This window comes from Octopus bimaculoides, chromosome 4, assembly GCF_046866305.1.
Source record: "Octopus bimaculoides isolate indiv1 chromosome 4, ASM4686630v1, whole genome shotgun sequence".
NCBI classification, from domain to species: Eukaryota; Metazoa; Mollusca; class Cephalopoda; order Octopoda; family Octopodidae; genus Octopus; species Octopus bimaculoides.
The window spans coordinates 59,021,781-59,048,124 of NC_142931.1; the positions used below are offsets into that span (position 1 = coordinate 59,021,781).

Genomic DNA, 26,344 nt, shown 5'->3' on the forward strand with positions numbered 1-26,344 from the left:
GAAGGAGAAAGACGACGATGACGACGTTCCTTTTTTAAGCATCCTGTATCTCGCACATTATTCTTTTTTAAGATAATAGAGAAAATTTTCCCAATTGTGATCTTGCAGTAGCTTTCTCATTGACTTGACCAGTGTTGAGATCTTTTCTGTTTGACTGCACCTGTGGAAATCTTAAAGTTTAGTTAAATTTTTAAAATTTGGTATATTGATGTAATTTTCGACGCTGAATCTCAGGGACTATTCCCTTTGTCCAGAATTTTCATTTTTTTTTTTGTTAATGTTACAGAGGTTTAAATTTTGATCATTTTTACCCAGTCAGAAAACAGGATTTGAAAGCTGTCATTTTGTGCATGACAGCACGTGTTGTCAGCTGCAAATAAATGAAATATTAGCAGAATTCTGCTTTACGTACGCCATATAACCCCCTCATAACTTTCTTATTATTTGGAATTTTCAGAAAATATTTGCGAATTTGTATTCTACATGCGGGAATTCATACAATTATGGAAAAATAAAAAAAAATTGAGGCGTGATTTACGGACTATGTAGCTGTTAATTTTAGCGCATCTCACGACCACCTTATATCTCATGTTTTAAGCATCTAATAAGCGAAAAATGACCACGTGGTTGATCAGCTTGGTAATAGCTTGGCTTGTTACTATGGAAACAGGCACCTATATGTCTGTGGTTTTCGATTGGCTAAAGTTACCCAAAATTTGCAAACTTTAAAAGCTATTAACTCTTTATTTATTGAATTATGGCGAAAATAAATTCCATGTCAATGATTACCATACAAAACTACGCTAATACACCAAATATTAAATCAATTGGGACAGAAATTGAAAAGTGACAACCAAACAGAACATCCTGTAACATCCCATAATACTTATCTTTCAAAAGTAGGATCCTCTTATTTTTAAATATTTCAAGTGTCCTGTAAGAAATCCCGGTTATAAACAACATCTGTGGTGTTAAAGATAAGAATAAGTTCCCCCATTCAAGCAGTTGTGAAGAAAACTTGAAAAATAAATGGTAACACTTATGAGCTGTTTGCATGTTTAAAGAAATCGGAGTAATATTATTGTTATCTGTCTTCTCCTTTTTCATTTTGGTGAAGATCACAACAGTGGAAGGGTGAAAGTAGATCGGTTAAAGTTTCTGGAAATTCGATAATATTAGATTATCGAAATTTTTGGAAGATAAAGACAATAGAAAAAAAAAAACTTTGTCTTCCAAGCAAATTCACGAAAGTAATAGAATGGAATATGTGCATAAAGATCAATAGTATGGGATACATGTCTCATGGCTAGAATTTTTTTAGGGTGTGTAAAAAGGGAAAGAACCCCCATGTGCAATTTTGATGAAATTCGAATCATATGTATTCCAGTTCCTTACAGAAAATATAATAGAAAAATCTCATTCTTCAATTGCATGTAACACGGGCAACGCCGGGTATCTCTGCTAGTATATAATAAAGGAGAGAGAGGAATTTCACTTGAATGTTCGCTACAATCCTTTCGGGTTCTATAAAACAAGTAGCAACTGAGTACTGGGGTCGATGTAATCAACTATCCCCCTCCCCTAAATTTCAGGCCCTGTGCCTATAGCAGAAAAGATTATTATTATTATTATTATTATTATTATTATTATTCAGTAGTTTTATTTTTATAACGTGCTTTCACTTCACTACCGAGCGCAGCTCTGTGCGCCTTGGGTATGTGCTGTGGTTTGCTGTGGTGCTCTTATGTTTACTGTATTGAAAGTGTTTTGCGTAGAATGTGTGCAGTACCCAGTAGTGCAATTTTCTGTATGTTATATATATTTGTAAGTCCTGGTGTTTTTGTTATGTATTTGTCTGAATATTTTTTTATTATACCTAAGGCACCTACTATGATAGGAATTGTTTCTGTTTTTAGATTCCACATTCGAGTTATCTCTATTTCCAGGTCTTTGTATTTTGAAAGTTTTTCCATTTCTTTTAGAGAAACGTTGTCATCTGCTGGTATTGATACATCAATTAGAAAGCATTTTTTTTCTTCATGATCTTTGACAACTATATCTGGTCTATTTGCCTTAATTTCTCTATCTGTGTGTATTGGCATATCCCAGAGTATGGTTGCTTTCTCGTTTTCTGTGACCTTTTCTGGCGTGTGTTTATACCATCTTTTTTCTGTTGCTATTCCATAATGTTGGCATAGCTTCCAGTGTATATAGGTCCCAGCTCTGTCGTGTCTGTGAATATATTCCTTCTTAGCCAGGACTGGGCAATTATTATTATTATTATTATTATTATTATTATTATTGTTATTGTTATTATTATTATTATTATTATTATTATTATTATTATTAAGGCGAGCTGGCAGAATCGTTAGCACGCCGGGAGAAGTATTTAACGCCATTTCCTCCGTCTCTATGTTCTGAGTTCAAATTCCGCCGAGGTCGACAAATAAGTACCAGTGAAACACTGGAGTCGATATAATCGACTCCATCCCCACATATTTCAGGCCTTGTACCTATAATTGAAAGGATTATTATTATTATTATTATTATTATTGCTTTCCCTATCGATAAACACTCGTCAATAAAGTAAGTGTAGAAATCGTTGTCAGACGACAGATGCACATTTATTTTCACAGTTGGAGACTCGATGCTTTAGTAAGATCTGCAGCAATGACGTTATTGATCACTTATCTAGTATGTGAAATCCAGTTCATTAAAAGAAAGAAAACTCAACCAAAAGGTGTGATGCATGATAATGCAAAAGGTATTTGAACGACTACTGTGAAAATTTCAAATTGAAGATATTTAGTTTCTCAACGAATGGAAAATTTATTGAACATTTTGGTCAGATGGATAATCATGCATTTACGTGATTAAATACATAATTCTCTGTTCTCAGTGAAATCGTGATGAAGTAAAATTATGTGATATAGGTACGTACAAAGAAATTTCTTGAATGCAATTAAACTTAAGGCTTTTATCAAGTTGTAATATATAGAGTTATGTCCCTTGAAATACTTGAAATTTATTTCCAAATCATCTGATGACATAAATTTTGCAACACTCCAGTGTCTCTTCAGTCGTCGATGAGATACTAACAATGAGGGAATTACCGAGGAAAAATCTCCATCTAGCTCATAACGGCTGTTTGAGAGATAACGCTTGAAGAAGAGTGCAGTTGGTATCACATCACCGGTAAAATATTGTGACAACTGTCAGAATATCGAATTCTCAATATCAAATTCATCTAACTTTAAATATATAGTATTATAGAAAAGCACCTGCTCGCTGTGTAAATAGTGTGGACTCTGTATAGTGGGTAATTATTTGGGAACAGTACCCTTTTTATGAGGTCTGAGAAAAGTAGAACCAAAAACAAAATTCCCTTCTCGTGTCACGAAAGGCTGATTCCACCATAGAAACTTTGATTTTTACTAGCAAAGACCTCTACTTAATCCTTTAGCATCTAAATTGGCCATACCCGGCCTAAATATGCTACCTATTTTATGTTCGAACTGGTCAGATCTAGTCTCTCACACCTATCCTACAATATAGCCAATAACATCATCAATATCTCAACTCTATGATATAATACATGATTAATTCAAAATAATACGAATAAATAAGCTTTACATTTGTCAGAGTAATTTGAACACTAAAAGGTTGATTTATTTCAAATCGATAGCAAAATATTTATCACGACGACGTTACTTTACAGAAAATGGCTAGTGAAGACAACAGAGAATTACACTAGTATGGAGAGACGAATTTTTCTGCAGTGTACTTTATACTTCTTGCGTGGTTAGTCAATGTTGTCTTTAATAATATTAGGGACTTGTGTCGTCGCAGAGACACCTTGGTCTGGAGTGTTATCAAGTTTGCTGACTTTCTCAAAATTAGTTAGCCACCCTGCATTTGAATCACTTTTGCGTAATCTTTCTTTGAAACGTACTAAATTTACAGTAGCCTCAAAGGGCTTTGCAGTTGTATCACCTGCTACACTTGAAAAACTATCGCTAAGGTTTTTTCCAAATGACAGTTGTTCAGCTTTCTTAGGGCTCAGTTTTTGTTTTCTTGGATTATTCCACTTGCATTTCATGGAAGTTGGTGCCAAGGTCCCACGTTTCTTATTGGCAGCTATGTCCACAAGGGCATGTAATAAAGCTCCGATATGGTTACAGGCTTCTTCTTGTCTAAAATAAGAAATAGACTATTAGATAAACTTGAGATATGTGTATGTGCATTTGTATTTGATAAATATGACAGGAATAAAAAAATATTCAAATTATAAGACTCATTTATTTATTGCTTTGATTATAAATTTATTTCCTTACATCCATAAAAAATTCAATTTATTATACAAGGAAAGAAAGTCAAAATAATTAAACAGGCTCTTACCCTGCAGTGCAGTTGCAATCAGCTGAATGCACATTGCCAGTGACCTTTGACATAATTACCCACACTCTGTGGTCAGGATTCTTTTTTTTTGGTTTGATGTCGGTATTGAAGGGATTACCAGACACCGGACAATACAGTGAGAGCAGCTTTCACTAACATCGTGGTATTCGATGCTGTGTACGTGTCTGTCGTGGTAAAATATGCCACTCCTTAACTGTCGCTTTGCCTTCATCCGTAGCACGAGGTAATTATAAATGTCATTATCTGTGAAATTCGGCAACTTACAAAGATCTTTAGTCCAATCTGCTGAAAGCAGATTGGGATCAGGCAATACTTCACCGAGAGGAGATATAAGCTTCTGCTTATTCCTGTCTGAAGTATCGTCCCATACTTCAGACTTATCGTCCGATGAATTTACTTTGTTGACATTCTTCTTCGACAGAATTTTTATACTTTTCAATCAAGTCCGCCTTTCTTCCAGTAACATACTGTCCATATAATCTTAAATATTTCTTTAACTCAGGCACAGTAAGTACTTCGATAGCTGAATCATCGAACTGCTTTATATCCATAAGATGTAAAACAATAACAATAGCGTGGATAGTCTGCGGAAGTTTAATTGTCTACATGGAGCGCCGCCTAGCCAAGGGAGATAACCTACTTATAGAGAAGCCCTTATATCCACAGAGGTTTGTTGTTCACAAATGCAATACGTGTTGTTTGCGTGAATATCGTGGAATAAGCTAACATTCGCGGTTACGTCCCTTGTTTCAAGTATCCCACCTAATTTCAATTACTGATTTTACGTGTTGTCAAGTTTGTCTCCATGTCAAGTTAGCTAATTTAACATAAGTTTGGTTAGATATTTATGTAATAAATCATTATTTGTAAAATATAAACTGGTTCCGGTGTTTCTTCTTGCATAAATTTGATTATTAATATCCTTTTCTCCATAAATGAAATTTTGAAGGATGATTCATGTTGCTGTGTTGAGGAGTTCTTTGATCATAAAATATTCACATGAATCCGTTGATGAAGGTATCATATAGAAGACTTAGTTCTTATTACCTACGAAGTTGGAAGAAGCAAAGCCACTGCAATATATTTAAATCAAACTTCTTAGTCCTACAAATAATAAACACAGTATCCACTCTTCCACCATTAATAGTAGTTATATAAAACACCATCATCATCATTTAGCATTCGTTTTCCATACTGGCATGAGTTGGATGGTTCAACAGGGACTGGTGAGCCAGAGGGCTGTACAAAGCAGTTTCTACATGATTTAACATGGTTTCTACAACTGTATACCCTTCCAGATCCCATCTACTTTATGGAGCGTGCAAAACCAGATGCAAAATAATTTGAATAATGCAATTTTTCTGATGTTCCAGTTGTTCTCAATAGCCATTTTCTGTAACGTGTCTTCATTTATTACAGAAAATCAGCTGAGTCTTCATTTCTATAACTGACTCTTCATTTCAAACAGTTCTTCGAGTTTATTTATGTAAAGTAGGAATATTGGCAGAGTTAATAAAGTGTTAGGTAGAATGCTTTGCAGTATTTGTTCTCTTTCTATTTTGAGTTCAAATTACACCATGGTCTACTTTGCATTTCATCCTTTCGGGGTAAACAAAAAGTACCAATCCAAGGCAGTGGACAGGCAGAGAGTTAGTATGCCTGGTGGTATGTTCTGGCTCTTTGCATTCTGACAGCAAAACCTTACAATTGCCAGTCTTTTGCAGAATATCTTGCCTGGGTCTGTGCATACAGATACAACTAAATGGTCAATCCTGATGACAAAGACTTAAATAATAAATTATAATGATTTGAAAGCTTGGAAAAAGACATGAGCGTCACATCCTGTTTTTCATCTATTAAATATCTAATATTAATTGCTGGCAACTTCTCTTAAGCCATCTTAACTTTATCATGATTTCAAGATTTGGAATTTTCACATTTTAATATCCCCCACTCCCCACTATATGACTAAATATTCTTAATTTCTTTAAACTGTTGATATTCTTGTTTTAATAATGCTACTAACATCAGGACCTCTGTGGAAAAAACTATTAGAATAGTTTCCAGTTTCCTATTCCAACTCCATGTTACTTGAAATTTGGTTTTGTTAGGCTATGGCGCTCTTGTTGCTGATAAAGATGTACTCTATTCATGACATCAAATAACAGCTAAGTGATCTTAGTCAGTAAAAAAATGTTTTGGTCACTGACATAAGAAATTCCTACTCCATCATTTATGATTGAGTAGGAATTGACTCTTTGCTCCCCATCCACCATACCAACCTCTGCAGTCTGACAGTCTATTCACTCAGCCAATATCATAAATCTTAATTATCTGTACACAGGATTAAAACCAGCAGTTAATTTAGCATGGAAAGCATTTGTGGTTGTTCAAGGGAAGTGGAAATGTGGTCCATTTATTTTTGTCTGTCGTGACCGTTGATGATATGCATGCTTGAGAAGTCCTGTGAAGCCAAGTGAAATTGTATTTGTGGCTGATGCCAGTGTCACATAACAGGCACCCATGCCGGTGGCATGTAAAAAGCACCCTTTGAACATTGGGCTTCATGAAGGTGTTAAGTGACCAAGACCTTTGGTGATATGCTGTGCTTGACAAGACTCATCAAGCCAAGTGAAACTGTAGTTGTGACTAATGCTGGTGTCACATAACTGGCACCCGTGCCAGTGGCATGTAAAAAGCACCCATTACACACTTGGAGTGGTTGGCATTAGGAAGGACATTCAGCCTTAGAAACCATGCCAAATCAGATTGGTGTCTGATGCAGCTCTCCAGCTTACCAGTTTCAATCAAACCGTCTAAGCCATATCAGCATGAAAAGCAGAAGTTAAATGATGATGATGATGATGGTGATGATTAACCCTTTAGCATTTAAACTGGCCTTACCCTGCCAAAATATTCTACCTGTTTTATTGTTCAAACTGGATTGATCAAGTCTTTCACACCTACCCTACAATGCCATCCTAAAAATAAACAGTCACATCGTCAAAATCTCAAAGCTATGAGATAATGCATGATTAATTCAAAACAATCTGATTAAATAAGCATCATATTTGATAGAGTAATCTAAGTGATAAGGGGTTAAAGAGTGAGTTCATACAATAGAAGTCAGCCTTTCAGTCTCATTCAAAACTAAAAATCATTTTATTTATGTTGCTAATGTTGCTAGGAATTGCATACACATGGCTTGCTTTTTTTGCTAACAAATCTCAGGCTATATTCAAATGTAAGAAAAAATATATTATTTTCCAATTTCAGTCAGTACTAAGCAAGCAAGGAAATAATTTCTTAGTAGATTCAATTAAAAAGTGTCATATTATGACACTTTTTAAACTTTCTTTTGTTACCATATTTTCATTGAAAAATAGTTTTTGTTTCAATTAATTTTGGAAATAATGAAGAATTTAGGTGTTTGAAATATAAATTAACATGAAATTTTGATGGAAGGTTTTTAGATCACTTTAACCATTTATTTGCCTGACTTAAGTATTTTCATAAGTTTCTCTTAAACATTTATTCTTGTTTTACGACTTTTAGTTAGCCCTTGTTCCATACATTCTGAATAATATAAAACTTTCCTTTCATAAGTCCCAAGTTACTCTGGCAAGTGAGAAAGAAAAAGGAAATGTTTATCATATATATCGTTGCCAGTGCCCCTGGACTGGCTTGTGCGGGTGGCACATAAAAGACACCATTTCGAGCGTGGCCGTTTTCGTGCGGGTGACACGTAAAAGCACCCACTACACTCTCTGAGTGGTTGGCGTTAGGAAGGGCATCCAGCTGTAGAAACTCTGCCAAATCAGACTGGAGCCTGGTGTTGCCATCCGGTTTCACCAGTCCTCAGTCAAATCGTCCAACCCATGCTAGCATGGAAAGCGGACGTTAAACGATGATGATGATGATGATGATGGTACATGGTTGACGCGGTGAGCTGGCAGAAACGTTACCATGCCGGGCGAAATGCTTAGCGGTATTTCGTCTGCCGTTACGTTCTGAGTTCAAATTCCGTCGAGGTCGATTTTGCCTTTCATCCTTTCGGGGTTGATAAATTAAGTACCAGTTACGCACTGGGGTCGATATAATCGACTTAATCTCTTTGTTTGTCTTTGTTTGTCCCCTCTATGTTTAGCCCCTTGTGGGAAATAAAGAAATAAATATATGGTACATGGATGCCAGGGAAATGTGTCCTGTGTATCACATGTGATTCACAGGACAGGCAAAGGATTAAAATGGGAAGTTTTTACAATTGAACAAGTGGGTAGTTTCAGGCAATTTGGTATCAAAAGCATTAAATGCTATCAACTTTTCAGCTAATCAAATAAAAGAAAATTAAGCAAAATGCTTTTTTGTAAAATCCAATGATGTGATTATAAAAAAACTGAAGTTATATATATTACACATTATCTTCTAAAATGGTCTTACAAAATTTGTAGAAATGACAAAATTGAATATTGCTAAACACTAGCATTCAAATTATTCTGTCAAATGTAATGCTTATTTATTCACATTGTTTTGAATTTATCATTCATTATTTTGTAGCTTCTATATTTCAAAGTTGTAATTGTTTATATTCAGAATGGCACAGTAGGGTAGGTTTGAGAAGCTTGACCTTGCCAGTTTGAATATAAAACCAGTAGAATATTTGGGCTTGATATGACTGGTTTGAATACTAGAGAGTTAATACAGTATTTTTTAAGGAAATTTAATTTTTTCTCCCCTTTAAACAATAACTTGGAAATTAAAAACAAATCTTTATATTATTCAATGAAATATTTTATCAAATTTAATGATTTTTCACATAAAACAATTCAGAAAATCAAATACATACAATAGAAAAAAAAATCAATAATATGATTACAACACTGGATCCCATTAAATCCAACAAAAGGTTCCAATAAAAAGTATAAAAATAAAAAATAAAATCATTGCATTGAGATCTCTTATAAAAGCTGATAACACTTGGAAGAAATTGGGAGTGTTCTTAATTTAAAATATGAAATACTTCAGTTTTAGTTTTTTTATAATTTTTTTTTTTACAATTTTATTTTGCCATGAGAGACAACCAATGAAATCTATATCTAAAAGGAAATCTTAATCACAGAAAAAGAAATAATTATGACCAATTTGAAAGATAAAATACTATCAAGAAGTTTCAATGTTTTGTTTAGAGGAGACATTAACAAATGTTATTAACTGACACTAACCAATGTTTCCTGATTAATTGATACAAATTAAATGTTTCTTACATTGATGAAAATATACAAAACTAAAAAAATATTTGCTTGGGTTTTAGTAAGTATTAAATAATGACAGCTTTCATTCAATGAGAAAAGAACAGATTTTACAAAACAGACCAGCACAATTATTCTTATATCACTGATTAATCTAAGTTGAAATAAGCTAAATCTGGAGTAATCTCTGATGGTGTAAGACATAAGTGGAAATTCCTTAAACTGTACAAAAGTATTAATTCACTCAGTTCATTTGACTCAAGTTAAGGAAGAACAGTAAACTGATGCCATATAACAAACAACTATTAACATTTATACACTAAAATTGTTAATTAGTAAATATAGATTAAGATCTATTTTCACTTGCTTTGATTCTTAAAAAAGTTGTTTAAATTGTCTTAACTATCATAAATAATTGTCATGATTTTTCTTTCTAGTTTACTAACAAGATTAGGATTTTATATTTATAATTTGAAATACGTTGTTAATGTTTAAATGACTTATGAACACGAAATAAGATCAAATTGACTAGATTCCATTTGTGTAATGAAAGTGAGGAAAATATTAGTTGAAATGTTTAGTTTACATAAATTCTTTTAGATAGGTTCTTACCAAACCCATGCTAGTGTGGAAAAACAGAAATTAAAATATATGATATTCAAATGAAAATAGATTGATCAAGAATATATTGTATGATTCCCTTTGTAAGAATATTTGAAACAGTAGCAAAATCTCTTGAATTATTTAAACATCATAAATTTTATATCTGCTTTCCATATATCAGCTAACATAAATAATTTTTGATAAAGAGATCATTTGAAAATTTACCAATTAACAGTTTCAATGTCCAAAACAAGTACTTCTATTTCAACAAAATTCTGTTAGATTATTCTTAAGAGCTAAAAAGAAAATAGGGGTTCAATGATAAGAGATCTGTGATATGTTTACAGACATTCAACGAGATTTAGGATCACAGAAGATCAGTTATAAGACATTTGAGGAAGCTATTATTGAAAGGAATTTGAAAACAGTAAGGATTTGCAATTCATCTCATACATACATAAATGCATGCATGCAAAAGCATTTTAAGAATTTTATAGAAAAGCCAATGCAATAAATACTCAAAATTAAGTATTGATTGCACTACATCAATACTAAAATATGATGAGGATTTCTATTATTATTAATTATCCATTGTTGTTATTGTTGAGACTAAACTAGAAGGAACTATTGAATAATTATAAATGGTTGTATCAGACAAACTAAGGAAAACTGAATAAGCAAAATGTCATTGCTGGATATTACTAGACAACTCGATAGTAAACAATTATGATATGTTTGGTATGAAAACATTCATACACTGTTAAATATTATGGACTATTTCAATATAGTAGCTAGAAAATGTTTCCTCACTGAAACTCGGATCCTGTCTGCAAAAGTTCAAATCATGTTCATTTTAAATGAGACTTGAATTTATTAATCTGTTGGGTATTCATACAGAATAGCAATGTTCAGAAAGCCAATGGAAAACGAAAATTAAACCCAGCTTCACAGTGGTTAAAAGCTCTCTTATTCATTTGTTCCCTGCCTTAAACTGCTACTATCTCACATAAAAAGTACCAGGTTATATAATGAACTATAAAGCGACGTTACTGCAACAAACAAATCAGTTGCTGCAGAAATAAATAGAAAATCAGCCATGATAAATATGATTGAAAACTGAACAGTAACATAACTTTACACATTGATGTGTACACTTAGCTTATCACAAGTAAACTACGTTATGATCTGGATTTGGATTTATTTTTCGATTCCTAATAAAATATTATGAAATTGCAGAACAGTGGCTTTGAAAGGAATCCTAGCATTCTAAAATCTGTTTATATGTGTAAGCACGCACACACATACATATGTTTATACACATAGACACACACATATATATATGCAGATATATGTTTATATATATAAACACATACACACACTCATATGCAAACATTTATATACACAAGCATCTTCAATCTTAAGGAAACATTCATTAAAATCTTTTAGTTATGTGAAACTTATATTAGTCTTTGACTTCTATATAACATGGAAGCCAAAATAGTAAAACATCATGATATGGAACTCCACATTACACCAAGATTTTCAGGGGAGCAAAGTTTCCATAATGTGAGAATGCCCATATATATACATAAATACACACACACCATTTTAATGTCCACTTTTACATGCTGGCACAATATATATATATATATGCACACACGTGCACATATATGTATATATAAATACGAATTCAGACATGCGTATATGCTAATGCATACATACATGCACACATACTGTGTATGAATTATCATGCATATAAAAACATCTATGACTGTGTATTTGCACTTACATGACTATTTATGCACATTAATACACATATGAGAACACACTTTCGATATTCATTCAAAAATTTTATAATGCATAACATGATATTCACTGACAGAATTTAAAACCTCAATGAATTGATTCTATAAACATATATATGAAATAATTAAAGTTAGTAACAGGTTACAAAACAAAGATGATATGTAAGGGTTGAATAATATGAAAAGTTTAAAGCAAATATTAGCACTTTGTAGTTCAGTTGAGCTTTATAGTTATAAATTAATCTTCCCATGAAATAGCTGTGATGCATGATGTCTGTTGAGGAGTAATGAAAATTAATGGCCAAATAAATTATGAACTGTGATTTAAAACAATATCAGGATTTATGAATTTTTCAAATATGCAATACATATATATATTATATTATATATATATAACATATTTTATATATATAATACATATATATGTTTACGTTATATGCATATTATATATTGAATATATTATATATATCATTTATTACATATATTACATTATATATATATAACATTACATATATATTATAAACACTTTCAAGCTTAACCATTCATTGATGAATCACACATACTGTTTATTTACAAAGCCTCTGTCTCACACATTCAGTCATGGATGTGAAATAATCTGAGCAAATGTGAAAAGAACGTGGATTTCCTGAGAACATTGTTCATGGAGAGAGAGAGAGAGAGAGAGAGAAAGATGAAATGAGATTATTCCATGACAACAAAATCATAGCACAGCAGATATCTGTTATTCTAGGCATGAGATATTTGTGATATTTGTGATAACTGGGCAACAATTAAAACAGAGGAAGGTGTCCTTAATGCCCTGTACCATTCACATATGAACTCTGCCCAACAAGCTGAAGATTTTGTACATGGGTGTACATTTTCAGTGCTGGACCTAATTTCAATGACAGACCTGTTAGGACATCACTTCTTTTCATCAACAGGAGAGATTTGCCGTCAATCTCCTGAAAAATAAATGACAAAATGATAAAAATGATAAATATATTTACAAATTGCAGTGGCTGATATAAAAATACCTTTATATTTCCAGAAAATATTAACCTAAACATTTAAAATAACCAATAAATAACCAATAACATTTAAAATAACTGGAAGTTCCTATGGGACAACTTGTTAAGAGCCTTGGACCATGCCAGTCCTAGGGTGATGTGGTGGAGGAATAGGGTAGTTGACAGGGCCATTAGAGCCAAGAAACATGCTTGGAAGGACTGGAAATGTGGTGGTAGCAAGAAGTTATATTAGGCAGCTGGAAGGGAAGCTAGGAAGCAGGTATACTTAACCAGAAGTGAAGCAAAAAGGAAGAAGTTTGGCAATGTCTTACAGCATGAGGACGAGAGCCTTAAAGTGTTTTGGCTTGCAAGACAGTGTGCTAGGGAAAATGTGATGTGGGAGAGAAGTGTGTTTGCATGGATGATAGTTCACTTGCAGCTTTTGTCAGTTATTGCATTCTTTAGTCACGAATCATTACTAATCAAGCAGATCAAAAGCAATCCAGTCAAGACCATCCCATCTATTTAGATATCTGGGATATGTAGTCCTTTGTGTTTTTAAGATAGTGGCATGTGAGCTGAGAGAGAGAGAGAGATTAGGCTGCTATTTCTAGCAAGTAATTGGCTTGTTCTATACCTTTTACCTTTGACTTGTTTCAGTCATTGAACTGCAGTCATACTGGGGCACTACCTTGCAGTGTTTAATTGAACAAATCAAACCCAGTACTTTTCTTTATATAAAGTTTGGTACTTATTTTATTGGTCTCTTTTGCCAAACTGTTAAGTTACAGGGATGCAAACAAACCCACACTGATTGTCAAGTGGTGGGTAACAAAAACACTCTCATAAGGTTTTGGTTAACTTGGGACTGTTGTAGAAGACACTGGGACAAGATGTCATGCAATGGAACTGAACTCAAGGCCACATATTTGGGATGGAAGCTTCTTAACCATAGTCATGCCTGCACATATAATTAGCATTATTATTATATATTTGTATATAGTCATAAAAGTATCGTTGATTTTTCTGTAAAAGAACCTGGAATTGAACTTACCTGTTCACGAAAAGCTTCTGCTTGTGTTACAAAGCCAGCAGATTTAAAGAAATTCACAACATCATCAATACTCCAATTTGCAGCATCAGGATAGGGACCTTGAAAGTCTCGTAACATTGGTAATGAGACAGGTTCTTCTTTAACACTGAAATCAGTTAAATAAAACAGACTCAAAATGATCTAAGTGAATTAGATGAGGCATCAACACTTTCAACATCAACATAATTTAATGAAATCAACTCAAATATAAACATTCAGTTTAGATAGGAATTGCATTAATAAAAGAACTTGAAACAATCTCAAATTCAATGCATGTTAATATCTTCCTTTTCTCTGTTTTTAACGTCCACTTTTCCATGCTTGCATGGGGAAGACAGAATTTTGTTGAGGCAGATTTTCTATGACCAGGTGCCCTTCTTGTTGTCAACCCTCACCTGTTTCCAAGAACAGTAATATATCTCCAGGCATGTTTTCATGGAAGATCGGAAATGAAGAACATAGTTTACATGCCAGTAACATTCGTTTACAACTATCACACAATGTCAAGGCAAGAAGACAGTAACACACACACACACACACACAGAGGTTTCTTTCAGATTTCATCTGCCAAATCCACTCCCATGGCTTTAGTCAGCTTAAGGCTATGGAAGATACTTATCCAAGGTGTCAAGCAGTAAGTGGTTGGGAAGCAAACTTCTTAATACACAGCTTAGAACAACATTATCCAATATATTCTTCTATATCTTTTTTTTTTAATGGTAGAGGGTTTATTTGAGGAAGGTTTGTCAGCAAGTTATACTTGGTCTAACACCCAAATAGAATTGCTTCAATGATGGAGAGGAGTGATTAAGGTAATGATGATGATATTTTGTCTTATGTGAAATGGCACTTATAATCTTTCATACTATAAACATGCTTTGTAAACCCTGCTTTGAAAACCATATGAAAGTAAACTAAATGCATTTAAAATATCAAATATGTTAAACTTACCATGGTTTGTCCTCAGGTTCAGGTTGAGCTGGAGAATCTTGAGGAGTTGGAAGACCTGGTGGGCTTGTTGTTTCCATGTTGTCCCGATGGTTGCCTAAAGTATGATGAGTATGATGATGTAAAAATTATTTTCATTATACACAACAGCTTTTGAGGAGATAGTAAGAAATATAAATTAGATGGAATTTATTGAAACGATTTCAAGTTGATAACAGACCATATATATATATATCATCATCATCATCATCATCATCATCATCATCGTTTAACGTCCGCTTTCCATGCTAGCATGGGTTGGACGATTTGACTGAGGACTGGTGAAACTGGATGGCAACACCAGGCTCCAATCTAATTTGGCAGAGTTTCTACAGCTGGATGCCCTTCCTAACGCCAACCACTCAGAGAGTGTAGTGGGTGCTTTTACGTGTCACCCGCACGAAAACGGCCACGCTCGAAATGGTGTCTTTTATGTGCCACCCGCACAAGCCAGTCCAGGGGCACTGGCAACGATCTCGCTCGAAAATCCTACGGTAGCCAGTCAGGCGGTACTGGCAACGGCCACGCTCAAAATGGTGCATCTCATGTGCCACCCGCACAAGAACCAGTCCAGGGGCACTGGCAACAATCTTACTTGGCTTGCCGGGTCTTCTCACGCACAGCACATTTCCAAAGGTCTCGATATATATATATATATATATATATATATATATATATATATATATATATATATATATATATTAAAGCTTGTTTTTATGTTCAGTTATAACAAAAACAGTATTACATTAATCTGATGGGTTACTCTATATTTTTGTAGAGTACGAACTTAGTCCAATGATGATTTAGCTGGCCGAAATTTTGAAGTGACTGTCAACAAAATTCTTGTATAAGAATATAGATATATATATATATATATATATATATATATATATATATATATATATATATATACACATACATATATACTAGACTACCCATTGGACCACTGGGAAAGTCTACATTTCCCAGCAATGGAGTTTTGTTTCGTGGGTTTTTTTTTTCTTTTCCAGGATATTTCTCTTGCCTTCAATGAATGTGACATAGAAATCATGCATAAATGGCTCCTTTCTCCAAAAAGGAAAGATTTGGCTACCATTTCTTGCACACTCTGTTACCACATAAGTATTTCAGATCCTTTATTGCAAATAGCTGTTATATGGTAGCAGGGCGTGTTAGAAATAGCAGCCAAATCTTTGGAGGTGAGATATGTTGAATGCACTCAAAAAAAAAAAAACTACGGAAAAAAATTATTTCACACCAAGTTTATGGCCTTTTACGAAATATTTACCGTATTTTTAAAGTCATTTTCACTTTAAAATATTTTAAAAATATGCCAAAAAAATTTTGTAATGGTATTCACTTGAAAATAATTTAAAAAGACATTAAAATATTGTCTGTTTAAAGAAAGCTAAAATATAAATACTTACTGTCCAAACAACTTACATTTTTGGAATCACATTCACTTAAAAATTGTGTTTAACAAAGGCGAAAATAGAAACATTTACTGTAAAAAACAAATTGTATTTTTTCGTTGTCAAGTCTCTGTGACTAATCAAAAGGCAAGAGTTTCTTCCCTTTCAGGATGAAGTTAATTTCAGAGAATTTTCCTATTATGCACAATGTTGGGTATTTATACCCCGAAAACCTGGCCACTTGTCTGATTGTCTGGTTTTATTCCATTCATATTTACATTTCAGAGGAAACTTAATTCATAGTATTTTCTCATTATGCACCAGTTTGGCTGGGTAAAATTGCAAGCAAGCAAGCTGGTTTTTAATATATTATAGATATATCCATATTAAATATTTTAACAAAATTTCCTCCTAATTCTCATGTTACATATTTTGTGTTATCATTATTTATTGATTTAAAAGGATCTGCAGACTGGCAGAATTGTCTAGCAATAGACTACAACATAGTGTTTTGTTACAACCCTTTCCATTCTGTAAAATTTTCCCAGAATCAATTTGCTTAGCATCCTTTTGGAGTAGTCAAAGTAAACACGAGGTAATTATTGAGGTTGATATAATTGACTATGCCCTACTATACTTTACCTCGAATATTTTGCAACCTTAGAAACCATTATTATTTAATGTCAACAAAGAGCATCATTATTAGCACTATTTACATCACTCAAACTTAGATCTTTGAATTTGCTTGTGCTATAATCCTGACAATACTCTCCAGGCTCTCTTTTAACTGCAAGTAGGCATCAGAGAGTAAAAAAGGAGTTCTATTTTAAAGGTAGGATATGAAAAAACATATTTTATATGAGCAAATGAAGGAACCTCTATGTAGTCGTTTACTAGAAATAAGAGCCAAATTTTCCTTAAATTATATCTTAGTGTTTTTAGAGAGGATGAGTATTAAGGATGTGATTATAAATGCATTGTATCTATAAATAAGACAGGATAGTCATAGCTGCAATGTGTTTGATGATAGATTTGATTGATCAAGGTGAGCTGGAGCTAAACAGTGACTACCATCATATTTTATAATATTGATTGAACATGTATATCTTTATATATATTTCTGAGAGGAGGAACTTTTCAGATTATGTATTATGTTCTAAGTTGATTTTACCTTACATAAATTCTGAGATTGATAAAATAAGTACCATTCAAGTAACAGAATTGCTACAATCAACTTTTCCTTTCACCCAAATTTGAGGCTTTGTGCCTATGAAACAAATCAACATTATCCATTATAATAAACCTTAATTCCAGTTAGAAATACATCTATTTTCAGACGTAATATTCCCACTATTAATGGGTAAAATAAATGTTAATGTTATTGTTAATGATGTAGTTAGCCCCATATTAGCACATATTGAACAGATCTATAATCAAAGATCAGATGAAACCATTCCTTCTTTTTGAATGTCATTGACTATACTGTCTGATATATCTAAGCTTCTTCATTTAAGATAGTAGGATGTGAATTCGGATGCTATTGATGTGAATTTGGCTGTTATTACTAGCAAATCAAACGACTGAACAGTGACACTATCGATGGCTCTTAGAAGCAATATATGTTATCCAATAGTATAGATTTATGAGAAAGTCAAAAATCTTATCGACCATGATGTATATAATGTATAGACTTTAGAAAATTGAATGTTGAAGTAACTAGTACAGTAATTTATCACTGACTTACAAGATATAAAAATAAATCATTTACTTTATTAGATATTGTGAATATAAATCACCATTATACATATTGATTTCTTACATTGGCACAATGCCACAAACATAAGAAAACAGTGTAGGTAGTCAAATCAACTGCCTAGTACTTGATAGTTTTCACTCTAGTGGGATGGAAGTCAAAGGGGATCTTATCAGGATTTGTAAAAGGATAAAACTAAATATCATCAAGAATTTGTCTGACATTTTCTCCACTTTAAAATCCTCAGTATGTATTAACTATTGATTTCCTATTTGGGCAAATGACCAATTGCTGAAAGTGTAGAAGTGGGTGAAAATCAATTTAATATCACTATATTACTATTATATATATTTTTCTGTCCTCTATCCAAAGGCAACGGAAAACAGACTCAGCCCTAGCAAAATTTGAACATAGAGAAACAAATCAAATGTTACAAGCACTGAGGGAGCCTTCATATAGTCATTAGAAATAACAGCCAAATTTCCTCAACTCCTAGAGATAGAGATGAACAGTTAGACAAAGGTATATAGGAAAGAATCACTACTTGAGTTTGTTGTTTGACACAAAGTATTTATAGGAAGTAATTGAAAATTATTACCATTGGTGGTTGGCATTGAGGTCTCTTCTGGAGTTGCGGTTTCGAATTCCATTGGCTGAGGTAGACAATTTTCACTTTCTGATGCACATTGACCACACACCCACTTTCCTGCAATAAAAACAATCAACTTGGAGATTAATATAAAGAAGTTTCTGCCCTCTTTCATGTAAAACTCTCTCCCTCTCTCTCTCTGACTGAGTAACCATGTACCTTCTCTACAGCAAGACAACTGCTTCTGTCTCACTGTCACACTCTAACCATTCCTCATCAGACACAAAATCACCTCCTCCAATGCCCCCTCCCCTCTCAAAAGTTCCTTGCCTTACAAAGTTATTTGGTGACCCTGCCAGTGCAGGTGTCACTTAAAAAGCATGCAATCCACACTCTAAAGTGGTTGGCATTTGGAAGGGCATCCAGCTGTACAAGCCATTGACCTTACCTATGTTGGTGCCACATTAAAAGCACTCAGCTCACTCTCTGGAGTGGTTGGTGTTAGAAAGGGTATCCAGCCATAAAAAAAACATGCCAAAACAGACACAGAAGTCTGGTACAATCTTCTGCCTGACCAACTCCAGTCAAACCATTCAACCCATGCCAGCATGGAAGAAGGATGTTAAATGCTGATGATGATGATGGAGTATAGCAAAACTGCCGAAACCTAAATTAGAGAAAAGTACTTTTTTTCACATTGAAGTGTTCTGAATGGTTCAGAGCATGTGCAGAAGAAAAGAGCGATAGTTATGCTCAGTATATATATATATATATATATATATATATATATATATATATATATATATATATAATATATATATTATATACAATTAAACCTTGGGAGAGGCATTATGCCGGTAATTAACACACGCACTGGTTCAGTCTTTTATTAATTTATAAACAGTATTTAGTTTTTGTTTTTTTGTTAAATCATTTCATTGCACTCTTGCAATCCCTTCAGTAACTTGTCTCTCCCCTTCCATTTATTTTATTTTGATGTATGATTTAGCGTTCTTTTGAAATTGTCCGGTATGAGCATGTGAGTGTGCGTGCAAGCTCGTATGTGTGCACGCTCGTATGTGTGCACGCACTTATGTGTTCATGCTTATATGTAAGTATGTGCGTCCATATGTGTGTTTGTAACAATATCGTTCATATCAGATAAGATAGAGACTTTGGACTTGGTTTTGGTTTCCTTTCTGTTATTTTCTGTTTTCTTCGTAAAAGCATCTTTTTTATTTACGTTCACATTCTGTATTTTATGTGTGAACAACGTCTAAAACCATGGGGTAATTGTAAGGCTTTTATCTACGTGTAATTGCTATTCAAAATTGGTCGTGTTTCCGTTATGAGGACTGACTCTTGTATTTGCCGTAGCGATGCTTTACCGGGGTGTCTAGACAGGATTTCTATGCTAATCCAGTCCAGTACACCACCATGTTGTTCTTTGGCATGCTGGTATAGCACCGAGGTTTGTTTGTGATTCTTATAGTCCCGCCAATGTTTACTTACACGCTCAGCCAAACTTCTTGCCATTTCACCTATGTATGCCGTGTTTCCGTTTTTACAATCACCATCCATACAGCTTATTTTGTAAACCACATTTCTGGCTTTGCAGTTGATACCAGGACTATATTTGCACACAATGCAATTCTCAATGCGAGAAGTTTGGCTGAGCGTGTAAGTGAACATTGGACCATTTTTATGATACCCTTCTACAGGCTACCACAAAGACAAGTGGCAATGACCTCATCTTTGCGGCTGGAGATTTTAATGGGCATGTTGGACAGCAATCCAGTATCTTCACTGGTGTATACAGGAGCCATGGTATTGGTTCCCGAAATGAAGAGGGAACTAGGCTACTGGAGTTCTGTGATGCATGTAGCTTAGCCAAATTCAATGAAGAATTTAGGAGGAACGAGTGGTATGGGATAACATAAAATCAGCAAGTTCAGCAGAACATTGGAGTAAGGGGATGTTTGTTTGGGGATTTTGCAGAGAAGAGGGATGCACTATTTATTCCTCTTTTAGGTATGTTGCTGGTGCAATACTTCAATCACCATTCGTTTCAGTTATCTGCTGGAGTTATGTCATGGACAGAATCTGATTATGTCTGAGTGGAGTGTTGTTTGGCTGATGTGATCAGAAGATCAAATTTGTATGTATAAACATATACAAGTACCTAAGAACATACATAGGTTAATGTCTAAGCATATGTTTGCACATTTACTTGCTTGGACCAAGTTCTTAGCCCTTTGTTGGTCTTCTGTTGCATATAATTTCTAAAGCTTTTGTTTTGTTTCAAAGTAACTATCAGGAATCAATCCTTTTACATTAGTAATTGTTCCATTATTCTAGGTTTCAGATCATAATCTTATATTCTCATACTGCCTTCTGTCTATGTAAACCTTCAAACAAAACAGATTATAATGCTTACCTTTTGGTTTCTCATTCACACGTGGAAGATGGCATTTCATGTGATATCCTTTATCACAGGCATCGCAAAATAACATGCAGTCCTAGAAAACATACAATAAATCCATTATAGTTCTGATAGAGAATATTTACAACTGTTAATATCAAACATATAAACTCATACAGTTGATTCTAGTTAGTACTTAGATGGGTGACACCAGCATTGAAAACAAATCTAGGTCAGGAAGCCCTTCTGTTGTGAAAGATGAGGCCTTGCTTGAAATGGTTGAATAACAGCCAAGCACAAGCACTTGTACATTGTCAGTAGAAGTCGGTCCTTTATGAAGCACTATCAATCAACATCTCCATAAACTTGGCTTTGAGAACAGATACTGTTGAGAAGCACCCAATGAACTGTCCAATGACTAGGCTCAACAACATGTAAACATTTGCAAACAACTGCTGGCAGTTCCTCAAGATTCCCTGTTTTTGGTATAGCATTATGACTGGGGATGAAAAATGGATCTATTTTCATAATCTTAATAAAAGAAATCAGCGACATTGTTCTGGTGAGGCTTCAGAACCTGTTCTCAAACAAGGTGGGTTGAACAGGTCGTGCTTTGAGTTTGGTGGAATTTCAGTGGGGTGTTGTACTTTGAGTTTGTCGCAGACGGTCATGCAATGAATGCTAACCATTATGCTCAACAACTGCAGTGAGTATATGAGGCTTTGAAAGCCCACTAAATGGCATTGTTCAATCAAAGATGTGCACTCCTATAGCATGACAATGTTCCAAGCACATATTGCCAATGTGAACAAGTGCAGACTTAAGGAACTTGAGGGCTGCAAGTGCTGCCTCACCCTGCCTACAGTCCAAGCTTTGCACTATCATATTACCCCTTTCCTGAGCCATGGCTCACTTACTGCACAGACAGAAATTCAATAATATGGATAAGGTTGAAAATGGTTGCAGAGAATTTTTTGCTTCTAAACCAGCCAAATGGTATGGTATAAGCATGGGCTTGAGCTTTTGGTACAATGATGGCAACAGACAATAAAATATAATAGGATATATTTTTGATGAATAAATGCTTTTTGTATGTAATTTATCTGAACTATTAATTAAAGTTTGAAATAGAAAAAATCTTTTGATTCAACATGATACAATTATATACAATGAATTTCTGCAGTTTCCAACAACTAAATTTTACTGACAACTGACAAAGTTTTGGCCAATGCTATGTGGTAGAAGATATATGCTCATCTGTCATATGGCTGTGAAATGAACCTGCTAATCAGACAACCATGTCTGCACCTACAAGTATATGTCATCCTTGTTTTAAAAAAATCAATGGTTTATCTGTCTCACATGTCCATTGCAATGAATATTTTTACTGTCTCACAACAGACACAATTTTGTATAATGTAATATACTATGCAGTATAACAGGTGCAAATATAACTATAGGAGCAGGTGTGACTATGTGGATAAGAAGCTTGCTTCCCAACCACGTGCTCAAGAGTTCAGTCCCACTGTGCAGCACCTTGGGAAAATGTCTTCTAGTAAAGCCCCAGGGCAACAAAATTCATGTGAGTGGAATTGGTAGATGGAAACTGAAAGAAGCCCATCATATTCATATATGTATATATATATGTATATATATATATATATATATATATATATATATATATATATATATATATATATATATATATATGTATATATATATATATATATGTATATATATATATATATATGTATATATATATATATATATATATATATATATATATGTATATATATATATATATATGTATATATATATATATATATGTATATATATATATATATATATATATATATATATATATATATATATATATATATATGTATATATATATATATATGTATATATATATATATATGTATATATATATATATATGTATATATATATATATATGTATATATATATATATATGTATATATATATATATATATGTATATATATATGTATATATATATATATATATATATATATATATATATATATATATATATATATATATATATATATATATATATATATATATATATATATATATATATATATATATATATATATATATATATATATATATATATATATATATATATATATATATATATATATATATATATATATATATATATGTATATATATATATATATATATATATATATATGTATATATATATATATATATATATATATGTATATATATATATATATATATATGTATATATATATATATATATATATATATGTATATATATATATATATATATATGTATATATATATATATATATATATATATATATATATATATATATATATATATATATATATATATATATATGTATATGTATGTATGCTTGTCTAGACATCACACAATAGTTGTAAATGGGCATCATCATCATCATGCATGTCATTTATTTCCAATCTGCCATGGAAAACATATTGTTTGGAAAACAAATGAGGGTTGATGACAGAAAGGGTATCCAGCCATAAAAGTCTCCTGCTACAAATTCTGTTTGACCCTTACATGCATGGTAGAGTAGATGTCAAATGATGATGATGATATATATATAATTTTGTGAATAAAAATACAATCAACTAACAATGTATTACACTAGGAAAATACAAGAGAGCTTCTTTCTTACAAAATTACAATGCTCCATAATTCATCTGTAATAGCATTACATCTAAAAACATTTGGAATGATTATTTAACTCCAGATTTAGATTGATATTAGATAATGTATTATTTTCTTCCATCCTTGTGGAGTATCAGAGTGTATGGGTATGGTGATCAGAAGAATAACAATGAACTCTACCTCTCAAGAAGGTTAGCCATTTAGTATGAACTTATAAAGAGAAAGAAGCCATACAATTCCATTTCAAATACCTAAGGACAATTATTTTGTATTATTAGGAAATTTTTGAAATAAACACAAACATTATCCAAAATGCATCTTGTGAGTATTCCTGGCATTTTGCCACCAGCTCTATCCTGCTGTCTCCCATTCACTCTCATTCTCCTGCACTTCCCTCAGGTTGGGTAGCCATGTATTTCCTTTGTGGTAGCGCACCTGTTTCTGTTTTCTTTCCTGATCTCTCTCTCCGGCTGGGTAACCTTGTATTTCTTCTACAGCAGGACACCTGTTTTTGTCTCTCTGTCTCACTATAACTTTTCATCATCCAATACAAGATCACCTCCTTCAATGTTCTCTCTCCTTTTGAAGTTTTTTTTTTTTTTTTTTTGTCTTGCCAGTACTTGGTGACCCTGTCAGTGCAGATGCCACTTAAAAGTGCCCAGTCCACATTGTAAAGATGGTGATGATACTGTAGTTCTAGATACATTCTAAAAAGATAAAATAGTCACAGTTCCAGTGACATTGGTCATAGATACACTCACTCAAGGTTAAACATCAACCAACTAAAAGGCTTTACAGAATCACACATCACTCATTTGTTCATTCATTCACTTTGTATCACCTTTTTTCATGCTTGCATGGGTTTGCATGGAAATTCAAGCTCCAGTGACTACTTCATCATGGTTTTTATGACTGGATGCCCTACCTAATGCCAACCACTTTACAGCATGCACTGGGGCTCTTTATGTGCTACCAGCTCTAGTGAGATCACCATGCAGATTGCAAAATTACAAACCCCAAATGGATGGGAATTGACTTTATGATAGGAGGTGAGGGGTTGAATTATGAGAGAGGAGACAGGCCAGATTCTTGTTGTAGAGAAGCTTCATCATTACTTCCATTTAGAAGAGAAGCTAATATGTGTGTGTGTGTGTGTGTGTGTGTGTGTGTGTGTGTGTGTGTGTGTGTGTGTGTGTGCGTGCGTGCGTGTGTGTACTCAAGAAGACCCATCCTCCATCTGCTGAAGAGGATTGGCTTGCATGAGCCTTGAGTCGGTGTCATATAAAAAAAACACCCAGTGCCATGTAATAAGTAGCTATCCTGGCAACATGTAAAAGTACCTGTGCTGGTGCCATGTAAAAAGCACCCAGCACACTCTGTAAAATGGTTAGCATTGGGGAGGGCATCAAGTCATAGAAAACAAGCTAAATTAGACTGTAACTTCGTGCAGCTCCCCTCCTTGCCAGTTCTGGTCAAACTGTCAAATCAATGTTAGCTTGGAAAATGGACGGTGATCATATATATATATATATATATATATATATATATATATATATATATATATATATGTTCATATGATGATATCTCCACAATGTGTTGATGAGAAAAACATGTAATCGCGACCAATTTAGCAAGAGATTTCTCTGCAAAGGTCTAAAGTAGACTCCTTATGGATCGATCTCCTTGGTTATATATATATATATATAAAACAAGTTTACAATATAAGAAAATTTCTGGATTTTGATCATTTTATCAACATTTAAAGAGATAATGAGAAAAAATAAAAAGAACCTCCGTTGGATTTCATCTCATAACGAGAATATCATATTTTGAATATTGTACAGAGTTTGTTTAATTGATGGTCCTGTTGTTCACCACAAATCTAATCCAAATAAGAACATCAAGTGAAACTGCTGAAATTTAATTCTTTTCTTCTACAAAGAAAAAATAAGCTGTTTTTTACCCTTATTCTTTCATGATGGACAGCACTTTAATTCCATACTAATATCACAATTACCTGCATCATCACAAACACCACTATCATCATTACCATCCACTTCACAACATCACCATAACCAAGAGCTAATTTCACCACCATGTCTACCACCAAAATTAACACTATCACCTTTCTCACAGGACCAATCCTACAATAACCATGATAAACACCACCACATTGACAATAACAACAACAATTATTCCAACACCATGAAAACACTCATGACTACCACCACCATCACCCTGTCAACACTGCTTGACCTGCATAAAAGACAAAGAAAGGGCACATTGGATAAATTAGTCCTAGATATACAAAGACA

At 33.3% G+C, this 26,344-nt stretch overlaps 1 protein-coding gene across 1 annotated transcript in view; it reads right to left on the minus strand.

Moving 5' to 3' along the window:
* Positions 1 to 9,188: 9,188 nt before the first annotated feature.
* Positions 9,189 to 26,344, minus strand: part of LOC106877354 (uncharacterized) — a 62,914-nt gene continuing 45,758 nt past the window's right edge. The window contains exons 4-8 of the mRNA XM_014926240.3: positions 21,358 to 21,439; positions 18,930 to 19,037; positions 15,131 to 15,224; positions 14,141 to 14,285; positions 9,189 to 13,041 (exon numbers count right to left, since the gene is read on the minus strand). Coding sequence (XP_014781726.1) covers positions 12,889 to 13,041; positions 14,141 to 14,285; positions 15,131 to 15,224; positions 18,930 to 19,037; positions 21,358 to 21,439 — 582 coding nt within the window. The 3' untranslated portion in view covers positions 9,189 to 12,888. The remainder of the gene's footprint in view (positions 13,042 to 14,140; positions 14,286 to 15,130; positions 15,225 to 18,929; positions 19,038 to 21,357; positions 21,440 to 26,344) is intronic.